Genomic DNA, 24,298 nt, shown 5'->3' with positions numbered 1-24,298 from the left:
AGACAAGAAGTCGGATAAAACAGAGGCTGCTAAAGAAGGTACATGTGATGTTTACGTTCTTTATGAGTCTAATTTGTCTTTTGAACCGATCAATTGTTGGTTGGGGGATAGTGGTTCCACTGTTCACATTTGCAATGATTTACAAGGGTTCAAGGAGACAAGGAACCTGGAAAGAAATGAGGTGCGTCTTCGGATGGGCACTGGAGCTGAGACCATGGCGATGGCTGTGGGAAATTTTATTTTAAATTTTAGTTCTACTTGTTTAGTTTTAAAGGATTGCTATTATGTGCCCTCTTTCAAGAGGAAGATAATTTCAGTTTCAAAACTTGTTTTGGACGGATATTATTTTTCCTTTAATTCCAAGTTAATTATTCATTTTAATAATTCCTTTGTGGCATTCGGATATATGCAAAGTGATTTGTATTTTCTAGATTTCCCTATTAGAGCGAATGTTGTTTCAAATGTTGAGTTGAAACGGAAAGCAGCTCCAGTGAACTCAACATATCTATGACATCTAAGATTAGGTCACATTAATGTGGACCGAATCAGTAGATTGGTGAGGGATGGACCCTTAGAGAGTCTAAGGGTGGAACCATTCCCAACCTATGAGTCATGCCTTCAGGGCAAAATGACCAAGAAACCCTTTAGCAATAAAGGTACTAGAGCCACAAATCTGTTAAAGTTAATACACACTGATGTGTGCGGACCCATAAACATACAAGCGAGATATGGGTATGAGTACTTTATCACATTCACCGATGATTACTCTATATATGGTTACACATACTTGATGAGTAGGAAATCGGAAACCTTTGATAAATTCAAAGAATACCAGGCCGAGGTCGAAAGACAGCTCGATAAACGCGTCAAGTCCTTACGATCAGATTGTGGAGGGGAGTATCTATCGGATGAGTTTAAAGATCATCTCATATCCCAAGGGATAGTTAGTCAGCTAACTAATCCAGGCACACCACAACAAAATGGTGTATCCAAATGACGAAATAGGACCCTATTGGATATGGTCTGGACGATGCTCACTTATAGTGAGCTGCCTCTCTCTTTCTGGGGGTATGCTTTAGAAACGACAATTTACATCTTGAATAGGGTTCCATCCAAGTCTGTAGCCAAGACACCCTTTGAGTTATGGAAAGGACGTAAGCCCAGTATTCAACACCTTAAGGTATGGGGTTGCATAGCACATGTGCGAAAGTAACAGATAGACAAGTTGGAATCCAGGACTTCAAGATGCCATTTCATAGGCTACCCCAAAGGCACGATATGCTATTATTTCTATGACCCAGTTTACCAGAAGGTCATTATAAGTAAACATGTCATATTTCTGGAGGAAGAAATGATGACCCAGAGGTCCGAACCAGCAGTCATTAAAGAGCTATTAAATAGCTCAGAAACGTCACTTCCTAAAGCGAGACCAATTGGCATACCCGCTAAAATACCAACACCTGAAGAACCTCAACGCAGTGGGAGGACTATTAGACCACCCACCAAGCTTACTCTTCTAACCGAAGAGGAAACTATGGAAGAGTTCTACATGGTATCAGTTGAATCGGATGATGATCCGATGAAATACTTTGAGGCTCTAAAGGATGTTGATGCCACTAGGTGGCTGGAGGCAATGCGCTCTGAAATTGATTCGATGCATTCCAACAAGGTCTGGACTCTAGTCGATCCACCACTTGGCGTCAAGCCAATTGGATGTAAATGGATCTTCAAGAGGAAGAAGGGCACAGATGAAAAGGTCGAAAGATTCAAAGCGAGACTGGTGGCGAAGGGCTATACCTAGAAAGAGGGTATAGACTATGAGAAAACCTTTTCACCAGTGGCGATGATGAAATCCATCAGGATTTTATTGGGTATCGTTGCATACTTTGATTATGAAATCTAGCAGATGGATGTGCAGACTACATTTTTAAATGGATTCCTTCAAGAGGAAATCTACATGGAATAGCCAGAGGGGTTCTCTTCCTTGGAGGAAGAAAGAAAGGTGTGCAAATTACAGAGGTCCATTTATGGGCTGAAGCAGGCTTCCAGGAGCTGGAACATCAAGTTTGATCAATCAATCAAATTGTTTGGTTTTGATCAAAACATGGATGAACCATACGTTTACAAGAAGATTAGTGGGAGGGCAGTATGTTTTCTTGTGTTTGTACGAAGATGACATATTGCTGATTGGTAACGATGTAGGTTTTCTTTCATCAGTAAAATAGTGGTTATCCACAACGTTTTCGATGAAAGACCTTGGTGAAGCTAGCTATATCCTTGGGATCAAACTCGTAAGAGATCGTCAGAAAAGGATGCTAGGCTTGTCACAGGCTACCTATATAGACAAAGTCCTGGCCAGATTTAGCATGAAGAACTCCAAGAGGGGAAGTGTTCCCTTCAGACATGGAGCCAGTCTTTCCAAATCTCAATGTCCTCAGTCTCAGACAGACATTGAAGAGATGAAGAGGATTCCCTATGCCTCAGCAGTAGGGAGTCTTATGTACGCTATGTTATGTATGAGGCTGGACATTTGCTATGCAGTAGGTATGGTAAGTCATTATCAATCTAACCCTGGACGCGAGCATTGGAGTGCTGTCAAGAATATCCTTAAGTACCTGAGAAGGACTAAGGAATATTTCTTGGTTTTTGGATCTGATCAGTTGTTAGTACTGGGGTACACAGATTCGGATTTCCAAACTGACAAGGATGATAGAAAATCCACATCCGGGATGGTATATTTAATGGGTGGGGGTGCCATTGTATGGTGGAGTGCGAAACAAAAGTCTACAGCCGATTCTACTACCGAAGCAGAATACCTTGCAGCTTGTGATGCAGTAAAAGAAGGTGTTTGGCTGAGGAAATTCCTATCAGATTTAAAGGTTGTCCCTGACCTTGTCAAAGGCCCTATTCCCCTGTTATGTGACAACAGAGGGGCCATTGCACAAGCAAAGGAGCCTAGGGCTCATCAGAGGAACAAACACGTGCAGCGGAAGTATCACCTCATCAGAGAGATTATCCAGCAGGGATTGGGTTGATATTATGGATACAGAGGGGCCTACCCATTATGATTGAACCCATTACTAACCTACCATTTACATTCTATTGTGCCAAAATCGCATTTCCATTCTTCACTTTCTATTCTCTTCTATATTTTCGAACTATTACACTATTAGCATGGTGTTTCTGTGACCATATGAACCTATAACCCATTCTTCCCCCCGTCTTTCTTCTATTCGATTTCCTCACCTTCGATGTATCCTTGTGACCCCAACTGTAGGAAGAAACAGCCATAGTCGTCCTCCCTCAAGCAGCCAAGATACAATCGAAGAAAATAATTTCAGGATCCATGGTAGCTCAGTTCATCCTAGGGAAGAAGTGATTCGAACCATTCGATTTTGGCGACCGTGAGAGGGGTAACATTAATTCTTCATCACGGTACCAACATGGGGAGCTCAGGGAAACCCTCTACCTTCTTCATTGTTGCTGCTCCACCTCCATCGGATTAACCACGGTTGAACCTCAATGTTTCTGCCGTTGCAATTCCTATGGTTTCTGTTTAATTTTATTTGTTTGTGTCGGTCTGTAATATGAATTCCCACCCTTATTTTTTATTTTGTTCGTCGTACCATTCTGCCTATGACTGACCTTCATCGATCTTCTGCCACCGACCTGCTTCGTAAGCACATACCCGGATCAGAGAGGACCGACCCCCATTGCCAATATTTGAAGGTTGCCACAGCTGTTGGACAAGTGTACGCTCCATCATACCCAATTCGGTCCGGTTCAACCCGGTCCACCTTTGTTTTGAACATTTATACATTTTAGTTTAATATTATCACATGCAATATAAACTTTTTGAGCATTACGTGTCCGTAAGTTTTACTTAAAATGGTAGTCACGACTAGGATTTGGGTTGGGCACCCTTATCATATGGTCGTCTCATTGGGTATGCCTAGACATGTGATGTCAGGGTACGAATGCGAGTGCTCACATGTTTAATGTGTGCATTGGCGAAGAATCTACTGTGTCGATTCCCTCATGTATTATTGCCAGATGTAGGAAGGGATAGACATGTGTCACCGACACCCTATGCCTGAGGGAACCCTATCACTGCAAAGTGTGATCGCATTCTTTGGTTCATCAATGATTCAGACTCAAGCGAGTCAAAGCCGGTGTTCTGGGAATGCGTGAACACTTTGTGAGTGAAGGAGTTATCCAACATGATCACCACTGCCCGATTGAGGAACACCAAGATTGAGACTGTCTGTGTATGGTCGGATCGAAATCTGGATCCAGTGCCGTTTTGGAAATGGTTTTGCAAAATCTATTTTACATAAAATGATACATTATTTATAATTATTTGAACAAAGTGTTTTATCGAGTTTTACGAGACCCGATCAGATGCACAAACGCTCGTATTTGGACATGTACTATGGATTGGGATTTGGCAGTACATGCGTACATGCCCTAGATTCCATAATGATGGTGTTGATTAGTGGGGGGGTTGTATATGATAAATTGTTATCATATAGGGAGTTATTTGGAATTTACTATTTTAATTAGTACTTTATTTAATTAATGTATATGGTGCTAATTGAAATTATCCATTAATAATTAAATAAAGTAATTAATTAATACTTTCCCTATTAGATTCTGCTTCTTCACCTGCGGAGCACTTTGAGTTTAAACAGAACTGCCAAACAAAAGAGAGAGAGAGTCTGACTCTCACTAGGGCTTTATTAACTCTATCTAGGATTTAATTTAACCATATTATTATATATAGGGGACCAAAATGTAGAAGGGAGGGCAGCTCTCAACGTTTTTGGCAGACACCCTCTCTCCTACATTTTTGGTCTCTCTCTCTCTCTCTCCCTCTTGTGATCTCTCTTCTTCTTCTTGTTTCTCTCATTTGTGTTTGAGAGTTAGGGTTTGAGAAACCCTAGATCTGTGCTGAAGAGTTCGAGAGCATCTGGGATTGGCTTGAAGAACCTTGGTAGAACCATTGGAGGTTCAGATCTGTTTGCTTGGAGCGCTCACTGGAGGAAGAACCATTGTCTATTGGAGCAACACTTGAGGCTCACCAGGTTAGTAGTTCTTTATTAATTCGTTCAGTTTATTGATTATTAATATTTATGGGATGCGAAAGAAACTGGATTTGATTTATTTCTGCTGCGCGTTCGAGTATGGGATGGATCCCTCTTGCCATGTGATGACTAGAGATGTATTTTTCTCTGTCCCTAATATGTTCTAAAATTGCATGGGACACATGAGAGAAGGAGAAACACTGATAGGGATGCACCAAGGTTCCCATGGGCAACCATGGGAAACCCTAAAATTAAAATGAGGTACCCTTGGGACACTATGAGATAACCCAAGGTGTGCAAAACCCTAATTTTCAGTTAATTGATTTTCCTAGGGAACCATGGTATGATCCCTGGACCGTAGTTATGCCTACGACAGCTTCAGGGTGGAAGAAATGACTGGGTATTGTTTTTCACTAAAAAACAATGTTTTTCTTCGTGGTCGTCGCCGTCGCCGTCGCCGTCGTCGTTTCTACCGTTGTTAATGGTGTTGTGGTGATTGTTTTCGGTGGCGCTTGTTCTGGCGGCATTGTTTTAGGGGCTTGGGAAGTGAAGGAAGAGGGGGCTTATTCTTCTTCTTAGGGAGTATAATGTGTGTTTAAGAAATGATTTAGGTAAGGTTTTTTTAAGGGAAAATATCATCCCCCTCCCCTCTAAGTACCCATAATATCAACCCAATCCTCAAGTTTTGAATAATGATAATGCCCTCCCCCACTTTCCCAAGATTCTATCAATCACCCTAACCGTTAAAAAAACGCTATTAAATGCTGATGTGGCATGTACAAAATTTCTAAAACCCCAAAATACCCTTAACCCAACCCAACCCTAGCCTAACGTAACCTAACACTCTCTCTCCTCTCTCACTCCTCCCCATCCCTCGTTTCTCTTTCTTTCTTTTCCGGTGAACACCACCACCGTCACACCTGCCACCGTCACACCTGCAACTCTTCTTCTCCGGCGAAACCTCAAGCCGTAGATTGGTTTGGTGCAAGAGATAAAAAGAAGAAAGGGAACCAACTCAGTACTCTCTCAAGCCTCCCTTCTCTGGCTTCCCTCTTTCAACTCATCTGTGTAACCCTTGGTATTCCAGGCAACGGCCAGCGACGGTATCCTTTCTCACCCCTCCCTCTCTCACTGCCAACGCACCCTCACCTCCCCTCTCCTCTCTCACCAGACCATCCCAAATCGATTCACAGCAACTCCTCTCTCTTCCGCGATGAAATGCAACCACAGCGGCACCAATAGATGAATCAACGCTCTGAATCCTCTAAAGCCGCTCGATTCGATCTTCCTCATTATTATTATTCTTCTAACTAAAATTCTGCCACAGTTGGAGACGATCAAGAGAAAACAAAAAAACCAGAGAAATTTCCTCTCTCTCTCCGTTTCTCTGTTGTGTGGTGATTGGAACTTGGAAGAAAGGACTGTAGTTATTGGTTTAACGACAATGAAAGTGTGGGGACAATACACAATATACACGCGATTAAAGTAGGATCAGGTTTCTGTTGGGTGGAACTGGAAGGAAAGAGGGGAAATTTCCAAAAATAATTTTAGTGGATTCGTGATTCCTTCGCGCTTTTGACTCCAATTTTTAACTCTGGAGTCTCAGTATCACTGCAACTAAAGCGACCCAAAGCTTTATCTTCTCTCCCTTCTCAGTTCGTCTCTCTACTGCTCCTTGACTGGATTTTAAGTTCTCTGTTGCAACTCTAATGACACATATTATTACTTCTAAGGAATCCCTACAAAATTTATGAGCCATTTTTTGAATTGGAAGCACTCAAATTCTATTCGTTTTAGAACAAAGAGAGAATATCAAGGGGGAAGAAAGAAAGAGAGACGAGGGATGGGGAGGAGTGAGAGAGGAGAGAGAATGTTAGGTTAGGATTGTGTTGGGTTGGGTTAAGGGTATTTTAGGGTTTTAGAAATTTTATACATGCCACAGCATCACTTAATGACATTTTTTAACGATTAGGATACGGTTGTTAGAATCTTAGAAAAGTAGGGGAGGACATTATCATTATTCAAAACTTGGGGATTGAATTGATATTATGGATACTTAGAGGGGAGGGGATAATATTTGCCTTTGTTTTTTTAATGTTTTAGTGTGAAGGGTATTTTGGTCAAAATAATTTTACAGGTTAACATGGTTAAAAAATGGGTAATCATTGATATTATGCTAGTTTATGGGTGTGTCTAAATTATGGATCTTTCAAGTACGGACAGGCAAATTGAGAGGTTAAAAATTCTTAAAGTATAGCCAAATGTGAGGGGATGGCATTGATAATTTCCCTTTATCTTTTCTTTTTCACGTGAAATGACCCTTTTATCCTCCAATTTATGATACCAAATTACCACGTCTTATTGGTGCCCCTCTCCCTAAATTTAATGACTGGAATCTCATCTTACCAAACCGGACCTCTCCCCGGTGGAGGGGAAGAATCGATCCGATATCTTCTTTAACCCCTGCTACTACCTACTAGCAGAACCACCAACTCCCTAAGTTGTCTTCTCCAGGGAAGATCTTTCTAGCTTATAATCCAGAGAAAATAACTGAAAAAAACGCCTACAAGCCAAGATTTCATGTATTTTCGAAGCAATCCTTTCTTGTCTTTTAATCATTAATCTTATTCGGTTTTTGTTTTTACTATTAAGTTCCGTGCTTCTTCTCCTAACCTGTATGTAAATGGCGGAATTTAGGGGTCAGAGACAAGCTTCGAGGTCACCAAACCCTGGAGAAAAACTTTCACTTCACAAATCTCTATCGATAATGTAGTCTATACAGATGCGTGTCAAGTCAGATCAGTCCACGAAGATATTGAATTCGTTATTCATTCATTGTGACTTCAGCTTCCGTTAGTGGAATCTGGAACCCAAAAATAATAAAAAATCAAATGGAGTAGGTTTTAGCTCTGGTTTGGCTGGTTTCATAAAGGCAAAGGTTGGATTTTCCTTGAAAGATCTGAGCTGTTTCTTTTTGGTTTTTGTTTGTGTAGAATTTGAAGAATTCATTGGTATGCAAAACTGATGTTATCTAATTTGAGATTTCGGTTAATCATGTTGACCTTGATCTCTTAGAACTGTATAAAGGAATTGAGAGTTTCGAGTTTGGAAATTTATAGCAGCAGATTGATTAGTTGAAATCAATCCATCTGAATATCTGATTGTATTATTGTTGGTATTTGATGCTTAATGGAAACTGTAACTGAAGATAGAATTTTAGGGATGGTGCTATGAGAAAGTAATGGATGGACTTTCACATCATCAATTACACGATCAGCAAGGAACTACTGAGAATTCATTGACTCCGGTTGGTCCGGCTGCATCTAGGACTGTTATTGTGGTAAGATCTGAAGAGTCTGCGAGTGTTAGTGCAGAAGAAGGAGATTCAAAAGCTGAAATCAATGAATTGGAAACAAGCAAGGAATCTGCGGAAGAACGGAAAGTCAGTGTTTCAAAATCAGAGGGACATGCTTCCATCATTGATATTAAATGCAGTGGTGGAACATTAAGTAGTGAAAATTGGGATGACGAGAAAATTTGCAGGATCTGTCTTTTAAGTTCCGATCAGTCGTCTGATGGGTCAGATACTATCCTGCTTGGTTGTGCCTGTAAAGATGAACTTGGCTTTGCACATCGTCACTGTGCTGAAACCTGGTTTAGGTTAAAAGGCAACAGGTATTTATTTATTTTCTCATACCAATTCTTTATGTCCACCTTGTTTTACGAATCTGATGGAAATACTGAATTATGATTTTGTACTTCATAAGCCCATGATTTCAAGAGGTCAAAAAGTTGTGCTTTTTATCCCAGCTTGAAGTTATGGTTCTATCTTAAATTTGCCTCTTCCCACATGATAACAAATACGTGCAATATACTGTAGCATTTGTTTAGTGTCTACACTGAAAATCTTAATTCACTTCCACAGACAAAAAATAGAAAATACCTCTTTTATCTTAAACTAAGATATTGATCATTAAGTCCTGATATACTGAATGATTGTTCTTCTTGTCGAACCTTTTCTTCTTTATTGGAATAGTTGTAGAGCTGTTTAATGTCTTTGCCACATGCTCCTATATTTACCCCTATTTGTGGATATGAGGCTTAATTGAGTTGTCCGCTTGTGCCTTTGTTTCCAAAATCAGTTGAAGGACTATTTAACCTCTTAAGCACAAACGGACTAGAGGCACAAAAAAATTTGTAATTACAGATTTGACCTATGCTGATGCTTGAAAAATTACTGTATTGGCTCATAGAGGATGTTTCAACATGCACCATCTTGCATAAGATTTGCCATTTTCACTAGTGATGCTAAAAGGAAAAATACAGTGGCAGTTCCTCCATTGTGTTTGAGTCCGGAAACAGCCTCTCTGCGAAAGTGTAAACTTCCCAGACCCCGCAGTGGTGCGAGCCTTGTGCACTGAGTATGCCCCTTATGCTTAAAAGAAAATACTGAACATAGAGTTGCTGTGGAGTTTCTATTGTTTTCAGGAGAACATTTTTTCACCAGAGAACCCCAAACCAGAAGCATGTATTCATATTTACAAAAAATGTTACACATGGTTTATCAAATAATATTGTCGCTGTCAGTTGGAAATCCCCTGGCTCATATATATGCATTCCAAAATTAAATGAAACTAGGTAGGCATGCAGTTAAAAGAGTGGTCAGTCATCCTAAAAGCCAAGCAAATGTCCTTTTTTGTTTTGTGGTAAGAGAAATAAAATATATTAGCAATTAACGGAGAAAGTTTATATAGAGGGTTCATAATATACAAAATTTTTCCTTGTAGCCAAGCAAATCTCTTTGACAATGCTGATTTGTGTGCTATATAGTATATATGAAAGGATGTAAATTTCTTCACTTACACATATAGAATGTAGCTTGTGGTTATATAATTTGAACGACTATCAATTTTAAATTTAAGAATTGTAGTTTAAAAAGTGGAACTGCAGAATACAATTAATGTAGCTAATCCAAGTACAGGGAATATGGCTCCACTGAATTGAGTTGATCTGATACATTAGTTTGTTGATTTTGATGATAAGAAGTGCGATGCATGGCAAATAGATGCTGTGTGTGTAGGCACCATTCTATGACTTACATTATGGATCAGAATGAAATGATAAAGAAGCAATTGGCAGTTAATTTTTACTGCATTCATTTGATTTGAAGGACTCAGATGATGAACTCTGAATCCTTATCAATGTGCTATCATTATGATATCTTACCTTAAAGATTTGAGAAAGTGATGTGGAAATGTTATCTATACCAAACGCTGGTTAATTGTTGGAGTCTTGGAGATGGTTTCAGCGTAGAAATATGGTTGCCACAAAATGCAGATTATGGTATAGGAACATTGATTCATAGGAATTCCAGTCATGTTATGTTTCTTCCTACCTAGGAACATATGCTATAATGTAACTATAAGCTGTGGAGGGAGGAATTTATCTGGACCTAAAATAGTTTTGTGATGCAAAACTTATGAAGTGGGTAACAGATTTGCACCTTGAATTGCATATGAATCTCGTCAATATAAATTCATTTTTCTTTGCGTAGGCATTGTATAAATCAATATAATCGACATCTGGAGAACAGAAACTGTAAGGCGGAATGGTGCTTCCATGTAAAGATACAAGACATTTACATTGTGACAGCACTCCTAGAAATTGGAGTGTTGACTGTTGACAAGGTCCATATTGTTTATTGGTATAGGCAAAAAGGAGTTTGGCCATGTGTAGTAGTATCAAGAATTCAAAGAGTTGATATATGGCATCTATATAAACAGATGTTTCTACAGTTCTTAATTTGTAAGGTTAGTTATAACTTTGGAAGCTGATTTCAATGTGTTTGGCAAGTAAAGCTAGATTGCTAGGTGTTAAGACCTGATCATTGTTGTGCAAGCACTTAGTGTTTCTAGCTCTCTAGTATTGACACTGACTTGTGCATAATTTTCATCAAGTGACTCAACTCTGAAGCAGTTACTTTGGTCTTTCACATCTCAGTTATTAAAATCATATATATTTCTAATGTAGTCCTAGATAGGTAGGAGACCTACTAGGAGCCAAACAACAGGATCAAATAACAAAAGGGGCTGCTGGTTCGAATGGACAACACTAGGATTTAGGTCAATTCCTAGGGTTTGGGTTAGATATTGGGAAAAGGGGTTTATAGGGTATTAATGGGCAGGTCTAGGGGGTCAATATGGTATAAAAAGGTTAGGGTTTATATGAGTTTTGAAATTCTGCAATTTTGGGCAGAATTGAATTTTAGGGTTTTGGGTTTGGGTTTTAATGGAGCAAGGAGATGAAGGGATTAGAGTGGGAGTTTGGGGCTGAAACTTGGAGCGAGTGTCAACAATGATGTAAGGTATGTATGCTGAAAGTTTGGTTTGAAACCGATAGACAGATTCGAAGTTATGGAGGTTTCCTAGTAGAAGTAGGAGAGAGGGGTAAAACTGTAATTTCAGACAATCGGCTGGGTGGATGGTGCTGAAATTTGAATAGAGTCTCTCTTAGGGTTTGAGGAAGACTCGATCAAATTTTTAGTAGGTTCTAATGGTTAGATTTGGCTGGGCAGAATTCTCACGAAAATCACCTTGTATGTGACCTTCTAGAAGGAAGAAGAATAGTTGCAGAATTTCTTACTTGTTGCAGGTCTTCAATGGAAGCAGCTTTGAAGATGAATAATGGGGTCTCCCGATCTTCACGATGCAAGGAGATAAGTAGCAGCCCTCCCGATCTTCACGATGCAAGGAGTCGATTGGAGTTCCACCAATCCCTTCCACCTTGAAATCCATAAGGATATACACTCACAAAGAGCAGCAGCAGCATGCATAAAGCTAATTTTTATTAATCAAATTCGTATTCAGTGATGGCCTCCCTTACAAACTTATATAGAAGACTCAAAATGGACTTAGACACTAAAAAGGAATGGCCTAACCTTATCCCTAACCTATTAGCTAACTTAAACTGACTAGCAAACTGAAATAGACTCAAAATAGAGTCCTAATCCAGCCCAACTAAACAACTAAAAGAAAACTAATAAAATCACTTAAATTGAACCATTGGTTGAACTGGTTCAATTTAAAACACCAAATAAAAAGTTAAGTATGGAAATAAAACTAAGTATGGGAGCTAATCCCGTATGCAACCTATTTACCCATATTTTAGGCCCATAAAAGTGGCCTATTACATTAGAAACCCATGAGATCAAAAGCCCAACATGTATGTAACCCAACCCTAGATTTATTCCTAATAAAAGAAGCCCAGTTTGGTGATAAATCTGCATCAATTTCTCAGCCCTTTAGCTATGTTGGGGGAAAAGAAAAGGTAACCTCATGTAATGGCATGGATGGAAATATTATTGTTATAGCCTTTCTATTGCTAAAAGTCCAAGACTCTCATACTGTTTTGCACAAATTGAGTCAACTGATTTTTTTTAGGGGGGGGGTGGGGAGGAAGGGTAGAAGTTATGTCAACCAGTTGCTTTTGGTGCAAGCAAGTTAGTGTAGGAGTAAAATTGTGGAGCCATGATGCTTTGGTCTCAGAGTTCACTTTCTTGCACTTCCAATTTCCCTATGAAGCACCTAGATCTAATGAACATTCAGATCAGTCTGTGTACATGTCATTTTTTTCCTGAGGGGGTTTGGAGTTAATTTGGAAATTTTATAGTTCTACTTTGAAACATATCTGGTTGGAAAATATTTCAATTCCCTGATCCCCCTCTTCCTTTCTATGTATGCTATGCTTCTGTTGAACATGCAATGAAAGCAAAATGCATTGCTTATTGAGGGATGTCTTCTTTGGTTCTTAGAATATTGTTAACCTTACAATCTTTTGATCTATTAAAAAACATTATTTGGTAAAGGAATAACCTTACTAGTGGGTTCCATTATTTTATTGCATGTAATGTAAACTCATTACTCTAAGCTGTTGTCTGAATATGACTTCATCAACAATTGTAGCTAAAGTAGTGCTTGGCTGAGTTATGAGGTAATGACTGTAACAGACCCATCAAAGAGAAATAATGTGATTATTGACAATTTAAGCCCCCCTCTTGCTGCTGATAAAATTTTCCTCTGGATTTCTCCAGGGGAGGCCCTCTGATGCAGTATTCAGCTACAAAGAAGTGGACAAGAATAATTTTCTGCAATTTGAGTTGGTTCAATATTGAATTGGTCCCTAGTTCAAAACCAGTCCTAATGAATCCTAGTCTAATATGTGTTAAAAGTAGCCTAATGGGTTATATGGGTCATGGGCTGGGAAGTCTTATGTTTTCTATTGTAATGAGTCTATTTAGAAAGCCCATATATGAGGGATAAGTGGCTCATATGTAACTAGTTAGTTGTATCTAGTCCTCTAATGTTGCGAAGTCCTAGGGATGTCAATAGGTTAATTTCATTGTTAGTTGTGAAAGACCTTGAAAATGTAAAGTTCAATTAATATCTTGAAAAAGTCCCAATGTAAGTCCTTAAAAATGTACAGGATATTAAGTGTAGGAGAAAGTTCCAATGAGGGTCTAGAACCCTCCCAGCCTCTCTATAAAAAGAGTTGTCTGTAAGCATTTGAAATCAGAATTTTGAATGAAATTTGGTTTGTACCATTCTTTTGTGAGGGACAGAGCTGCAGTGAGATGCTGTTCCTGGTGAGATGCTAGGGTGGTTGGTGAGATACTAGCCTAGTCTTGGGGTGAGACTCTTCAACTCATATTCTTCTTCCTCTATTCTATTTCATCTATTCTGTCTCTGCAATTTTAATTGAGCATATTTAGTTTGTGTTAAGATTATCGTGTTTAGTGGTTTGGGGTTATTTATGTCTTTTATTATTCTTTCTAGTTAGTTCTAATTAGTTTTATGTCTCAAGGGTATTTTGGGTACATTCTATTGTAATTCACTTAAGGTTCTTTATAAATAAATCTGTCTCTCACGATTTAGTGATTCAACTAAATCGTGAGAAGCTTTTTCTCTCTTGGTTTTGACTCTCTCTTCTTCTTTCTTCTTGCTTTCTTCTTCTAGTTGTCTTGCTGCAGATTATTTTTTACCTTCAGTTCTGTTACATGGTATCAGAGCTTTGAATTCTGATCCACGAGAGTCTCCTTGCTGCTGCTGTTTTGAAGGTTTTTCACCCTTTTTATTTATCGTGGTTTACAGCAACCATATGTTGCCTATATTGATCTGAACTCTAGTGAAGGACTAGAGTTCCCTGCTATGCTGCAACTGATTGTGTATGTTCCTGCTGCTGTTCGAATCCCTTGAAGATTGGTTATTTGCTTACCCCTAAAACCCTGACAATCGATATTCCAAAACTCTGTGGAAATCGATTTGTTTCTTCTGGGATCTGTTCTTCACTCTTGATGCTGGATTTACAGTGATTATACATCATTATTGCTGGTTATCTTTATCAAAGATTATACTTCTGTATTGGGCTGTTCTGCCCTATTCTTCAAGGCTATCGGTTTTACCCTGATCAGTGTTTTCTTTCTTTTGGGCTATTATCGACATTGGTGTTTGCATCTATTTATTTTCCTAATGGCTGATACTAAGTCTTCTACCGACAACTTTAACATTCAGATTACCAGTGTGAAGCTGAATGGTGCTTCTAATTATCTTCTTTGGTCTCAAGCCTTTGAGGTTGATGTCACTGCTCGCCGTAAGATGAAATACCTTACCATGGAACCTCTGAATTCCACTAATGACAAATATGATGATTGGAAGGCTGAGAATGCCACCCTTCTTTGCTGGCTTTGGAATAGCATGGAACCCTCCATTGCTTCCAATGTTATGTTTCATAAAACTGCCAAGGGTGTTTGGGAGAACTCAAAGAAAGCTACTCTCAAGATACAAATCTATCCCGAATTTATGATGTCTATGAGAAATTCTTCTCTTTTAAACAAGATGGAAAATCCCTTGGTGAGTATTACAGTTCATTGAAGGGGATGTGGGAAGAACTTAATGTATACCAACCTATCTCCACTGATGCTGCTGTAATTAAGTCCCAACGATCTGAATTTTTGGTTGCCAAATTTCTCTCTAGACTAGATTCTGATCTTCAATCCGTCAAAAGTCAATTGTTGACTGGAGAGAAGATCCCCTCTATGAATGAAGCATATTGTCGGCTCCAGAGAGTTGTATCCCCTTTAGTGGTGAAGTCTGATTCAGCTCCTACCAACAAAGATAATTCTGCCCTTTTCACTTCTACTGGAGGGCGAGGCCGTGGTGGTGGTGGTACTTCTTCTCGCGGTCGTGGTTCTACTTTTGGGCGTGGTCGTGGAGCTGGTTCTGGAGGTCGTGGGGCTGTGTCTAACACTGCTGGTTCTGGTTCTGTTGATGCTAGTTCTCGATGGTGCACTCATTGTGATCGGTCTAATAATACTGTTGATAAGTGTTGGCTCAAACATGGCAAACCACAGTGGGCCCGTGAGCAATTTGCTAACTCTGCCGTATCTGATGGAGGGGCTGATTCTGTGTACTCTTTCGACCCTGCCCCAAGATCCTCTACTGATGGTGGTACCTCTTCTAATGATTTAGTCTCTCAACTCTTACAACGAGTCTAGCAACTTGAGGCTTCTTCTTCTACATCTACAACTGTCCTTGCCTACTCAGGTACTACTGCTTGTTTCGCATCCTCATCCTCTCCGTGGGTCATTGACTCCGGAGCCTCCTCTCACATGACTGGTAAGTCTACTTTGTTTTCATCTTACACACAGCCTTCTATGTCATCTCGGATTTCTATTGCAAATGGATCCTCTATACCAGTCACTGGTCATGGGAAAGTTTCCTCATCTTCTGACATATCTTTAACTAATGTTCTGCATGTTCCCAAGCTTCCTCTTAATCTTTTGTCTGTTAGTCAATTAACTAAAACTTTGAATTGTTCTATAACCTTTCAGCCTTCTTATTGTGTCTTTCAGGATCTTGCAACAAAGACGAAGATTGGTGGTGGGTATGAGAAGGGAGGCCTCTATTACTTTGATTTGGGAACTACATCCACTGCAGCGGTTGCTTATTCTCCTGTATCTCCTTTACATTGGCACTATCGGCTAGGACATCCTTCTCTATCTAAGTTGCAGCACCTTGTTCCCAGTTGCAAGTCTGTCTCCCGTATCGAGTGTGAAGCTTGTGAGCTTGGCAAGCATCATCGTACTGTTTTTCCTTTAAGTCTAGAGTCTAGGAATACATCTTTATTTGAGTTGGTTCATTCGGATATTTGGGGCCCTTGTAGGATCAAAAGTCGGTTAGGGTTTTCTTATTTTGTTAGTTTTATTGATGATCATTCTCGGATGACTTGGCTGTACCTCTTGAAGGATCGATCTGAATTTGTATCTGTCTTCAAACAGTTTTATAATGAATTCGAGTTCACTTTGGTGTTTCTTTAAAAACCTTAAACTGACAATGCACTTGAATTAATTCAGCATGAGATCTCTCATTTTTGTTCTGACAATGGCATTCTTCACCAAACTACTTGCTCTTATACACCCCAACAAAATGGTGTAGCAGAGCGCAAAAATCGCCATTTGTTAGATGTCACTCGTTCTTTGATGTTTCATATGCATGTTCCCAAACTCTATTGGGCAGATGCGGTGTTGACAGCCTGTTTTCTGATTAATCGTATGCCTTCATCTGTCCTGAATAATCAAATTCCTTTCGAAATAGTGTTTCCTGATCGGGCTGTTTTCTCTCTTCCTCCTTGTGTTTTTGGTTATTAATGTTTTGTTCATGTGCTTCGCCCAGGGCTTGATAAGTTATCTCCTCGGGCTGTTAAGTGTTTGTTTCTTGGATATTCTCGTACCTAGAAGGGGTATCGATGTTTTGACCCTATTACTCGCCAACAGTTTATTTCTTCTGATGTTACCTTTTTCGAGAGTTCCCCGTATTTTGCTGGTCCCTCCGTTGATGCTACTCTTGATGCTGTTGATCGGGTTGCGGCCCTTGCTCCTCTTCCTCTGCCGATAGCTGCCCCGCCTGTACAGGTTTATGTGCGTCGTAACCAACAGCAGCCGCTGCTCCCAATTCAACCTATTATGGCCACACCTTTACCGCCACCAGCTGAGTCTTTGCCTGCAGATCCTACTGTTGATGTTGATGATCTCCCTATTGCTCAGAGAAAAGGTACTCGTGCTTGCACTAACCGTCCCCTTTATCCTCTGGCAAATTATGTGTCTGTTTCTCATCTTCCCTTCCATTATCGTGCTTTTGCTACTGCCTTACATTCTACTTTTATTCCCACTTCTTATACCATTGCTATGTCTCACCCTGAGTGGAAAAATGCTATGGATGTGGAGATGGAGGCTCTCATCTCTCATAAGACTTGGTCTTTGGTTGATCTCCCACCTGGTAAGGATCTTGTTAAGTGTTGTTGGGTGTACACGGTGAAGTACAATCCCGATGGTTCTGTGGAGCGGCACAAGGCCCGTTTGGTTGCCAAGGGGTTTACCCAGACCTATGGGGTCTATTATTTTGAAACTTTCTCTCCTGTTGCGAGGCTGAATATAGTTTGTATTTTGCTCTCTTTGGCTGTTAACCTTGACTAGCCTCTTTTCCAAATGGATGTGAAGTATGCTTTCTTATATGGTGACCTGTAGGAGGAGGTGTATATGGAGCAACCTCCTGGTTATGTTGCTCAGGGGGAAGATAGTGTCCGAGTTTGTTGCCTTCATAAGGCCATTTATGGACTAAAACAGTCTCCCCGTGCTTTGTTTGATAAATTTAGCAGTGTTGTTGCTGGTTGTGGATTTTCTCAGTGCTACTCTGATCACTCCATCTTTGTTAGACGACAGGGATCTAATGTGGTCATCTTAGCCGTTTATGTTGATGATATTATCATTACTGGTAATGATGCTTCTGGGATTGCACAGGTGAAGACATATCTACTTGACAATTTCCAGATTAAGGATTTGGGTAACATCAGGTATTTTCTTGGCATTGAGGTTGTTTGCAGTTCTCGTGGTCTAAGCTTGTCCCAAAGAAAATATTTTCTTGATTTACTTGATGAGACAGGTATGATGGGTTGTAAACCTATTGATACTCCTATGGATCCTCATGTCAAGTTTGGTGCTTCTGATGACACAGACTTTGGTGATCCACACCAGTATCGATGCCTGGTCGGTAGACTTATCTATCTTACAGTTACTCATCCTGATATTTCTTTTGCTATGGGTGTTATCAGTCAGTTCATGCAGACGCCTAAGCAAGTTCATTGGGAGGCTGCTTATCGTATTTTACGTTACCTTAAGGGTGCTCTTGGCAAGGGGCTTGTCTATCGCCGTCATGGACACACTAGCATTGTTGGATTCTCTGATGCCGATTGGGCTGGTTCTGATGGTGATCGTAGATCTACTACAGGTTATTGTACTTTCTTTGGTAGTAACTTGGTTACTTGAAAGAGCAAGAAACAGATTATTGTTGCTCGTTCCAGTGCAGAGGCTGAGTACAGAGCTATGGCTCACATAGCTGCTGAATTGATGTGGGTTCGTTCCTTTACTCACGAGCTTGGTTATTTCAGTGACCAGCCCATGGAGATGTATTGTGATAACCAGGCTGCTATCTATATTGCCAACAACCCTGTGTTTCATGAACGAACCAAGCACATTGAAGTTGACTGTCATTTTGTTCGTGATGCTGTTCTGAAGAAGTTGATTACTACTCCTTTTGTTCGATCCCCAGTTTCAGCTTGGAGATATGTTTACCAAAGCTTTGTTTCGACCACAGTTTGCAAGTGACTGTTCCAAGCTGGATCTTGGTGATGTCTATGCTCCAGCTTGAGGGGGAGTGTTAAGATTATCGTGTTTAGTGGTTTGGGGTTATTTATGTCTTTTATTATTCTTTCTAGTTAGTTCTAATTAGTTTTATTTCTCAAGGGTATTTTGGGTACTTTCTATTGTAATTCACTTAAGGTTCTTTATAAATAAATCTGTCTCTCACGATTTAGTGATTCAACTAAATCGTGAGCAGCTTTTTCTCTCTCAGTTTTTACTCTCTCTTCTTCTCTCAGTTCTTCTTCTAGTTGTCTTGCTGCAGATTATTTTTTACTTTCAGTTCTGTTACAGTTTGTTTCTATATAGTTACTGTTGTTCCTCTGGGTTACTGAGGACATCTTATTACTGATCATTAGTGCATAACAAAACATGAGTTAATACTGATTTACTGTAGTCAAAACAGACCTGTGATACCCTTGTTTTCAATAACTTTATTTTGTTTTGGACTTCTCTGATCAGCCGCATCTGTCTATCATATCTAGCTGAAGCTTTGTTGATTTGTTCTCTGCCCTAAGGGAGTAAATCTACCAGATTTTGGTCCTGATTGGGAGTTCTTACAACAACAACAACAACAACAACTCAGCCTTATCCCAACTAAATGGGGTCGGTTACATGGATCCTTTCAAAACAAACTAGGGAAAATTGAGGTCCTCACAAAGGGAAAGGAAAGTAAGAGGAATGAAGAATAAAAATAAGAAATGAGATAAGAAGAGTGAGAAATGGAAAAAGAAAAATGAAAGTAAGAGGAAAGAGGATAGCCCAGGAAATCAGGAAAATCTTAGCTACATGGTGTAGACAACGGGGATCCTTGCCCTCCAATAGGCTCTAGCTCTTTAGGCCTGCCCCTACCTCTTTTAACTCCTTTAATTGGAATCAGATCACTCCACCTTACTGGGGCATCACCAGGCCTCCATTGCACATGGCCAAACCACTTTAGACGACATTCTCGGAGCAACTCTCTCATCTGCTCTAACATGTTCGTTACTCACTTAATCCTTCCTAGTTTTGCCTCACATCCATCTTAACTTCCTCATCTCTGCAACACATAGCTACGCTACATGACACTTCTTAACTGCCCAACATTTTATCCCATACAATCATAGCTGGTCGGACAACAGTCCTGTAGAACTTTCCTTTAAGCTTTAAAGTAATGTGTCGGCCGCACCTCTCCAATTCATCAATCCCACTTTAATTCTTTGTGAAACATCATCATCTATGTCACCTTCTTTGTGTATGATAGACCCCAGATATCTAAAACAGTCACTTGGCGGTATCTCGCTCTTCTCAATTTTAACCATGTCATCTCCATCATAGTATGACTAAAGTTACACATCATATACTCTGTCTTTAATCTACTAATCTTAAAGCCTCTTGTTTCCAAGGTTGGCATCCACATCTCTAACATAGCATTAATCTCTGCTTTTGTCTCATCCACCAAAACGATATCATTGATAATGTAAGTGTTGAGATGTGTTACCCAATATTATAAGGGTACTTTTGGTATTTTATTTATGCTTTATTTATGTACTTTTGAACAAGGGTAGAGTTGTAATTTGGGCTGTGATACTGTTTACGTGAACAGTGCCATGAACAGTGTTTCCCTTTGTAATCTCTTTTATTATTATTATTATAAATAGAGAGCTTAACTGATCTCATTAATCATTCAAGCATTCTCAGAATTCAGGTTTTGATAACATGGTATCAGAGCAGCTTCTCTGATCTAGGGTTTTCAAAACTCTCCCCTCTCCATCGATTCCTTCTCTTCCCTTCTTTTCATTGACTTCCTCTCTCTCTCTCTCCTTTCTCTTTGCTTGGTTCTCTCAACCCTTCAAGGGCAGCACTAATGAGGTGATCCAATTATGGTTCGAGTGCTGCCCTCCAATCCACCTCAATTTTAATGCCCTAAAAGTTGATCGATAGCTGCAGCAATTATCTCTCTGCGATTTGGACTGCTTCAACCTTTTTTGGAAATCGATCTCACAACTCTTGGAAGATCGATTACTTCTTTTGGACCATCATTGGCAGGGCTTCAGACAGCATCTATCATACTTGGATTATTATCAATTGAAGACCTTAAAGCTTCAGCCCCTTTTTTCCCTTCTTATCGATCTCAACTGTCAGGGTGACACATTATCGATTTGGATTTTTTGGGCTGCTGTTTGGGAAGTGTTTTTTGTGGGTTAATTCCCTACTCATACTGTTGCAATCGACCACTGTTTCACACCGATTAGTGCAGTTTTTTCCTGCAGATCAGAATTTTAGAATTCATAATCGATTTCAGCCTGGCAAGGTTTTTTTGAAGATCAGTTTTTTTTGTTCACCTCAAGGTTCGACATCTGTCTAGCTGTCCTATGGGTGACTTAGAGATAACCTCGGCTACTTCTGGAGGAGATCAGACTAGGAATGACTTCCTTCCTTATGCTGCAGCCATCAAGCTTCATGATACCAACTACCTAATTTGGGCCAGATCATTATCCCTGACTGTGGCTGGTAGGGGACTCACTGGCCATCTTACTGGTACCATCAAACAGCCCACTGAAGAAGGTGCTGCCCGTACTAAATGGGCTGCCAATGATGCAATGGTGATGTCCTTTGTTCTGAACTCCATGACAACTGACCTCTCTAGTCAGTATCTTCTCCTTGACACTGCTACTTAGATATAGACTGCTGTCAAGGATACTTATGGTCGTCCAGGGAGTGGTGCTCAGGTTTATGAGATCAGGAAAACTCTTCAAAACACTACTCAGAAGGAGATGACAGTCCCTAAGTATTATGCTGCCCTCAAGTGCTTGCAACAGCTGGATCACTATCCTAGGTTTCAGCCTACTACTGCTGCAGATATTATTGCCTACCACACATATGTAGATCAGTTTCGGGTCTATGACTTTCTGGCTGGACTCAATGATGAGTATGATCCTATTCGGGTGCAGGTTCTTGGACGGGTTCCTTTCCCCACTTTGGAGGAAACTTTTTCCTATGTCCACAGTGAAGAGACAAGGAGGCCTGCTATGATGATTACTCCTAAGGTTGAAAGATCAGCTTTACAGACTGCTGGTTCTACTACTGATACTTCTACTGATACTGTTGCTGCTAATGCTACTGCTAAAGAGCCTGTGAAGTGTGACCATTGCCACAAACCCTATCACACTAAGGCTCAGTGTTGGAAGCTTCATGGGAAGCCTGCTGATTTTGAGAGCAAAAGAGGTCGTGCTAAGTCTAAAAACAAAGCCAATCACACTGAAAGTATAGCTCCAGCTCCCACTACTAACATCGGCTTCTCCCAGGAAGAACTTCAAGCTCTCCGGCGTCTATTGACTTCATCTGCTGCCAATTCAGGTGCCTTCTTTGCCCGTGCAGGTATTTCCTTTGCTGGTCACTGTGCATCAGTAGTTTCCACTCCGTGGATTATAGACTCCGGAGCTACTGATCACATGATAGGTTCTTCCAGTATTTTTAACGCTTACTTTCCTACTTCTGGTAAGGACAAAGTTAAGATTGCTGATGGGTCCCTCTCCTCCATATCAGGGAAAGGATCCATTATTTGTTCCCCTTCTTTGACATTATCTTTTGTATTGCATATTCCCAAGTTTACCACTAACCTTCTCTCCATTAGTAGTATCACCAAATCTTTGAACTGTAAAGTGACCTTCTTTCCTACTCATTGTGTTTTTCAGGAACTGGACTCGGGGAAGACGATTGGATCGGGTAAAGTACATGGCGGATTGTACCTGCTTGAGGGAGATCCTACATCTACGCAGGCATTACCTTCTAGGCTTTGTTCCCCAGCATCCTTCTCTTCAGAATTACACATATGGCACTCTAGACTAGGACATCCCCCTTTAGGTACCCTATCTACTTTAGTTCCAGCATTAAGTACTTTATGTAATAAAGAAGATTTGTTTTGTGAGCCTTGTGTCTTGGCCAAATAGACACGTTCAAATTATCCATCTTCTAATAAAAGATCATCTTCTTTATTTCATGTTGTTCATTCTGATGTGTGGGGTCCTAGTCAAAAAGTTTCACTTTCGGGTCATCGGTGGTATGTCACCTTTATTGATTGCTATTCCAGGTTCACTTGGGTCTATCTTATGCACAATAAAAGTGAGGTTTTTTCTTGTTTTCAACACTTTCACAGGCTGGTTCAAACTCAATTTAATGCCACTGTTCAGACTTTAAGGAGTGATAATGGGAGAGAGTATATGGAATGTCAGTTCCAAAAATACTTGGCTGCTCATGGCATCCTCCATCAGACCAGTTGTGTGGATGCTCCGGCCCAAAATGGTGTAGCTGAGAGGAAGAATCGCCACCTCTTGGAGGTAGCTCGTGCTCTTCTGTTTGCCCGTAATGTCCCTTCCGTTTATTGGGGGGATGCTGTTCTTACTGCAACCTATTTAATTAATAGGCTACCCAGTCGAGTCCTTAACTCTAGACCCCCTGTTGAGCTATTACTTGGCTCTTCCCCCTTTGTTGTTTCCCCTAAGGTTTTTGGCTACATTTGCTATGCCAGGGATACAAGGTCCCCGAGCAAACTTGACCCACGTAGTCTTCGGTGTATTTTCTTAGGGTACTCTACCACACAGAAGGGGTACAAGTGCTATCACCCTCCATCCCGCCGGACTATTGTCAGCATGGATGTCATGTTTCATGAGAGTATCTCCTATTATGTGTCCCCATATCTTCAAGGGGTGAGTATTAGCGAAGATGTGTTGACTTTAGACTCTCCACCTCTACTCCAGTTGGTTCATGATGAGGCTAAATCTATTCAGCCTACTTCTCCCGTTTAGCCTCCTTCTAGTCCTCCTCCTCCTCCCCCTGAGTCAGGGGGAGAGGTTCCTGCACAGGGGGAGCAAACCACACCAGCCCAAACTCCTGTCCAGAGGGCCATTAGTGACTTTCAGGGTATGATTGATGCTAGCAAAATGAAGACCTATGCAAGGAAACATAAGCAGGTTCAATCAACTGTTGCTCCCGTACCCATCCAGTTGCCGAACCTGGATCCAGAACCTGCCTCTCCACCAGGTAATATTCCTTCTCCTGAGTTGCCTATTGCCCTTCGCAAAGGTGTCAGGACTTGCACTCAGCATCCCATATCTCATGTTGTATCTTATGACTCCCTTTCCCCATCATTTCGTGCTTTTATTTCTTCTCTTTGTTCTGTTCGTGTTCCTAACAATTGGGAGGAAGCTTTATCAGATGGAAAGTGGAAGGCAGCCATGATGGAAGAAATGGAAGCTTTGAAAAAAAATAACACATGGGAGCTTGTGGTTCTTCCACCTGGGAAGAAAACCGTTGGATGTAGGTGGGTGTTTGTGGTGAAACAGAAGGTGGATGGCACTGTGGATAGGTATAAGGCACGACTCGTGGCCAAGGGTTTCACTCAGACATACGACATTGATTACCAGGAGACCTTTGCACCTGTTGCAAAGCTGAATACAGTTCGTGTGTTGTTATCATGTGCTGTCAA

At 40.5% G+C, this 24,298-nt stretch overlaps 1 protein-coding gene across 1 annotated transcript in view; it reads left to right on the top strand.

Moving 5' to 3' along the window:
• Window positions 1-7,520: 7,520 nt before the first annotated feature.
• The window catches only part of LOC122641082 (probable E3 ubiquitin ligase SUD1), a 29,295-nt gene continuing 12,517 nt past the window's right edge, over window positions 7,521-24,298 (top strand). The window contains exon 1 of the mRNA XM_043834400.1: window positions 7,521-8,759. Within this exon, the coding sequence (XP_043690335.1) occupies window positions 8,326-8,759 (434 nt within the window). The 5' untranslated portion in view covers window positions 7,521-8,325. The remainder of the gene's footprint in view (window positions 8,760-24,298) is intronic.

The sequence above is a fragment of the Telopea speciosissima genome, chromosome 9 (genome assembly GCF_018873765.1).
Source record: "Telopea speciosissima isolate NSW1024214 ecotype Mountain lineage chromosome 9, Tspe_v1, whole genome shotgun sequence".
Taxonomy (NCBI): Eukaryota; Viridiplantae; Streptophyta; class Magnoliopsida; order Proteales; family Proteaceae; genus Telopea; species Telopea speciosissima.
This window is presented reverse-complemented; position numbering and strand designations above follow the sequence as displayed.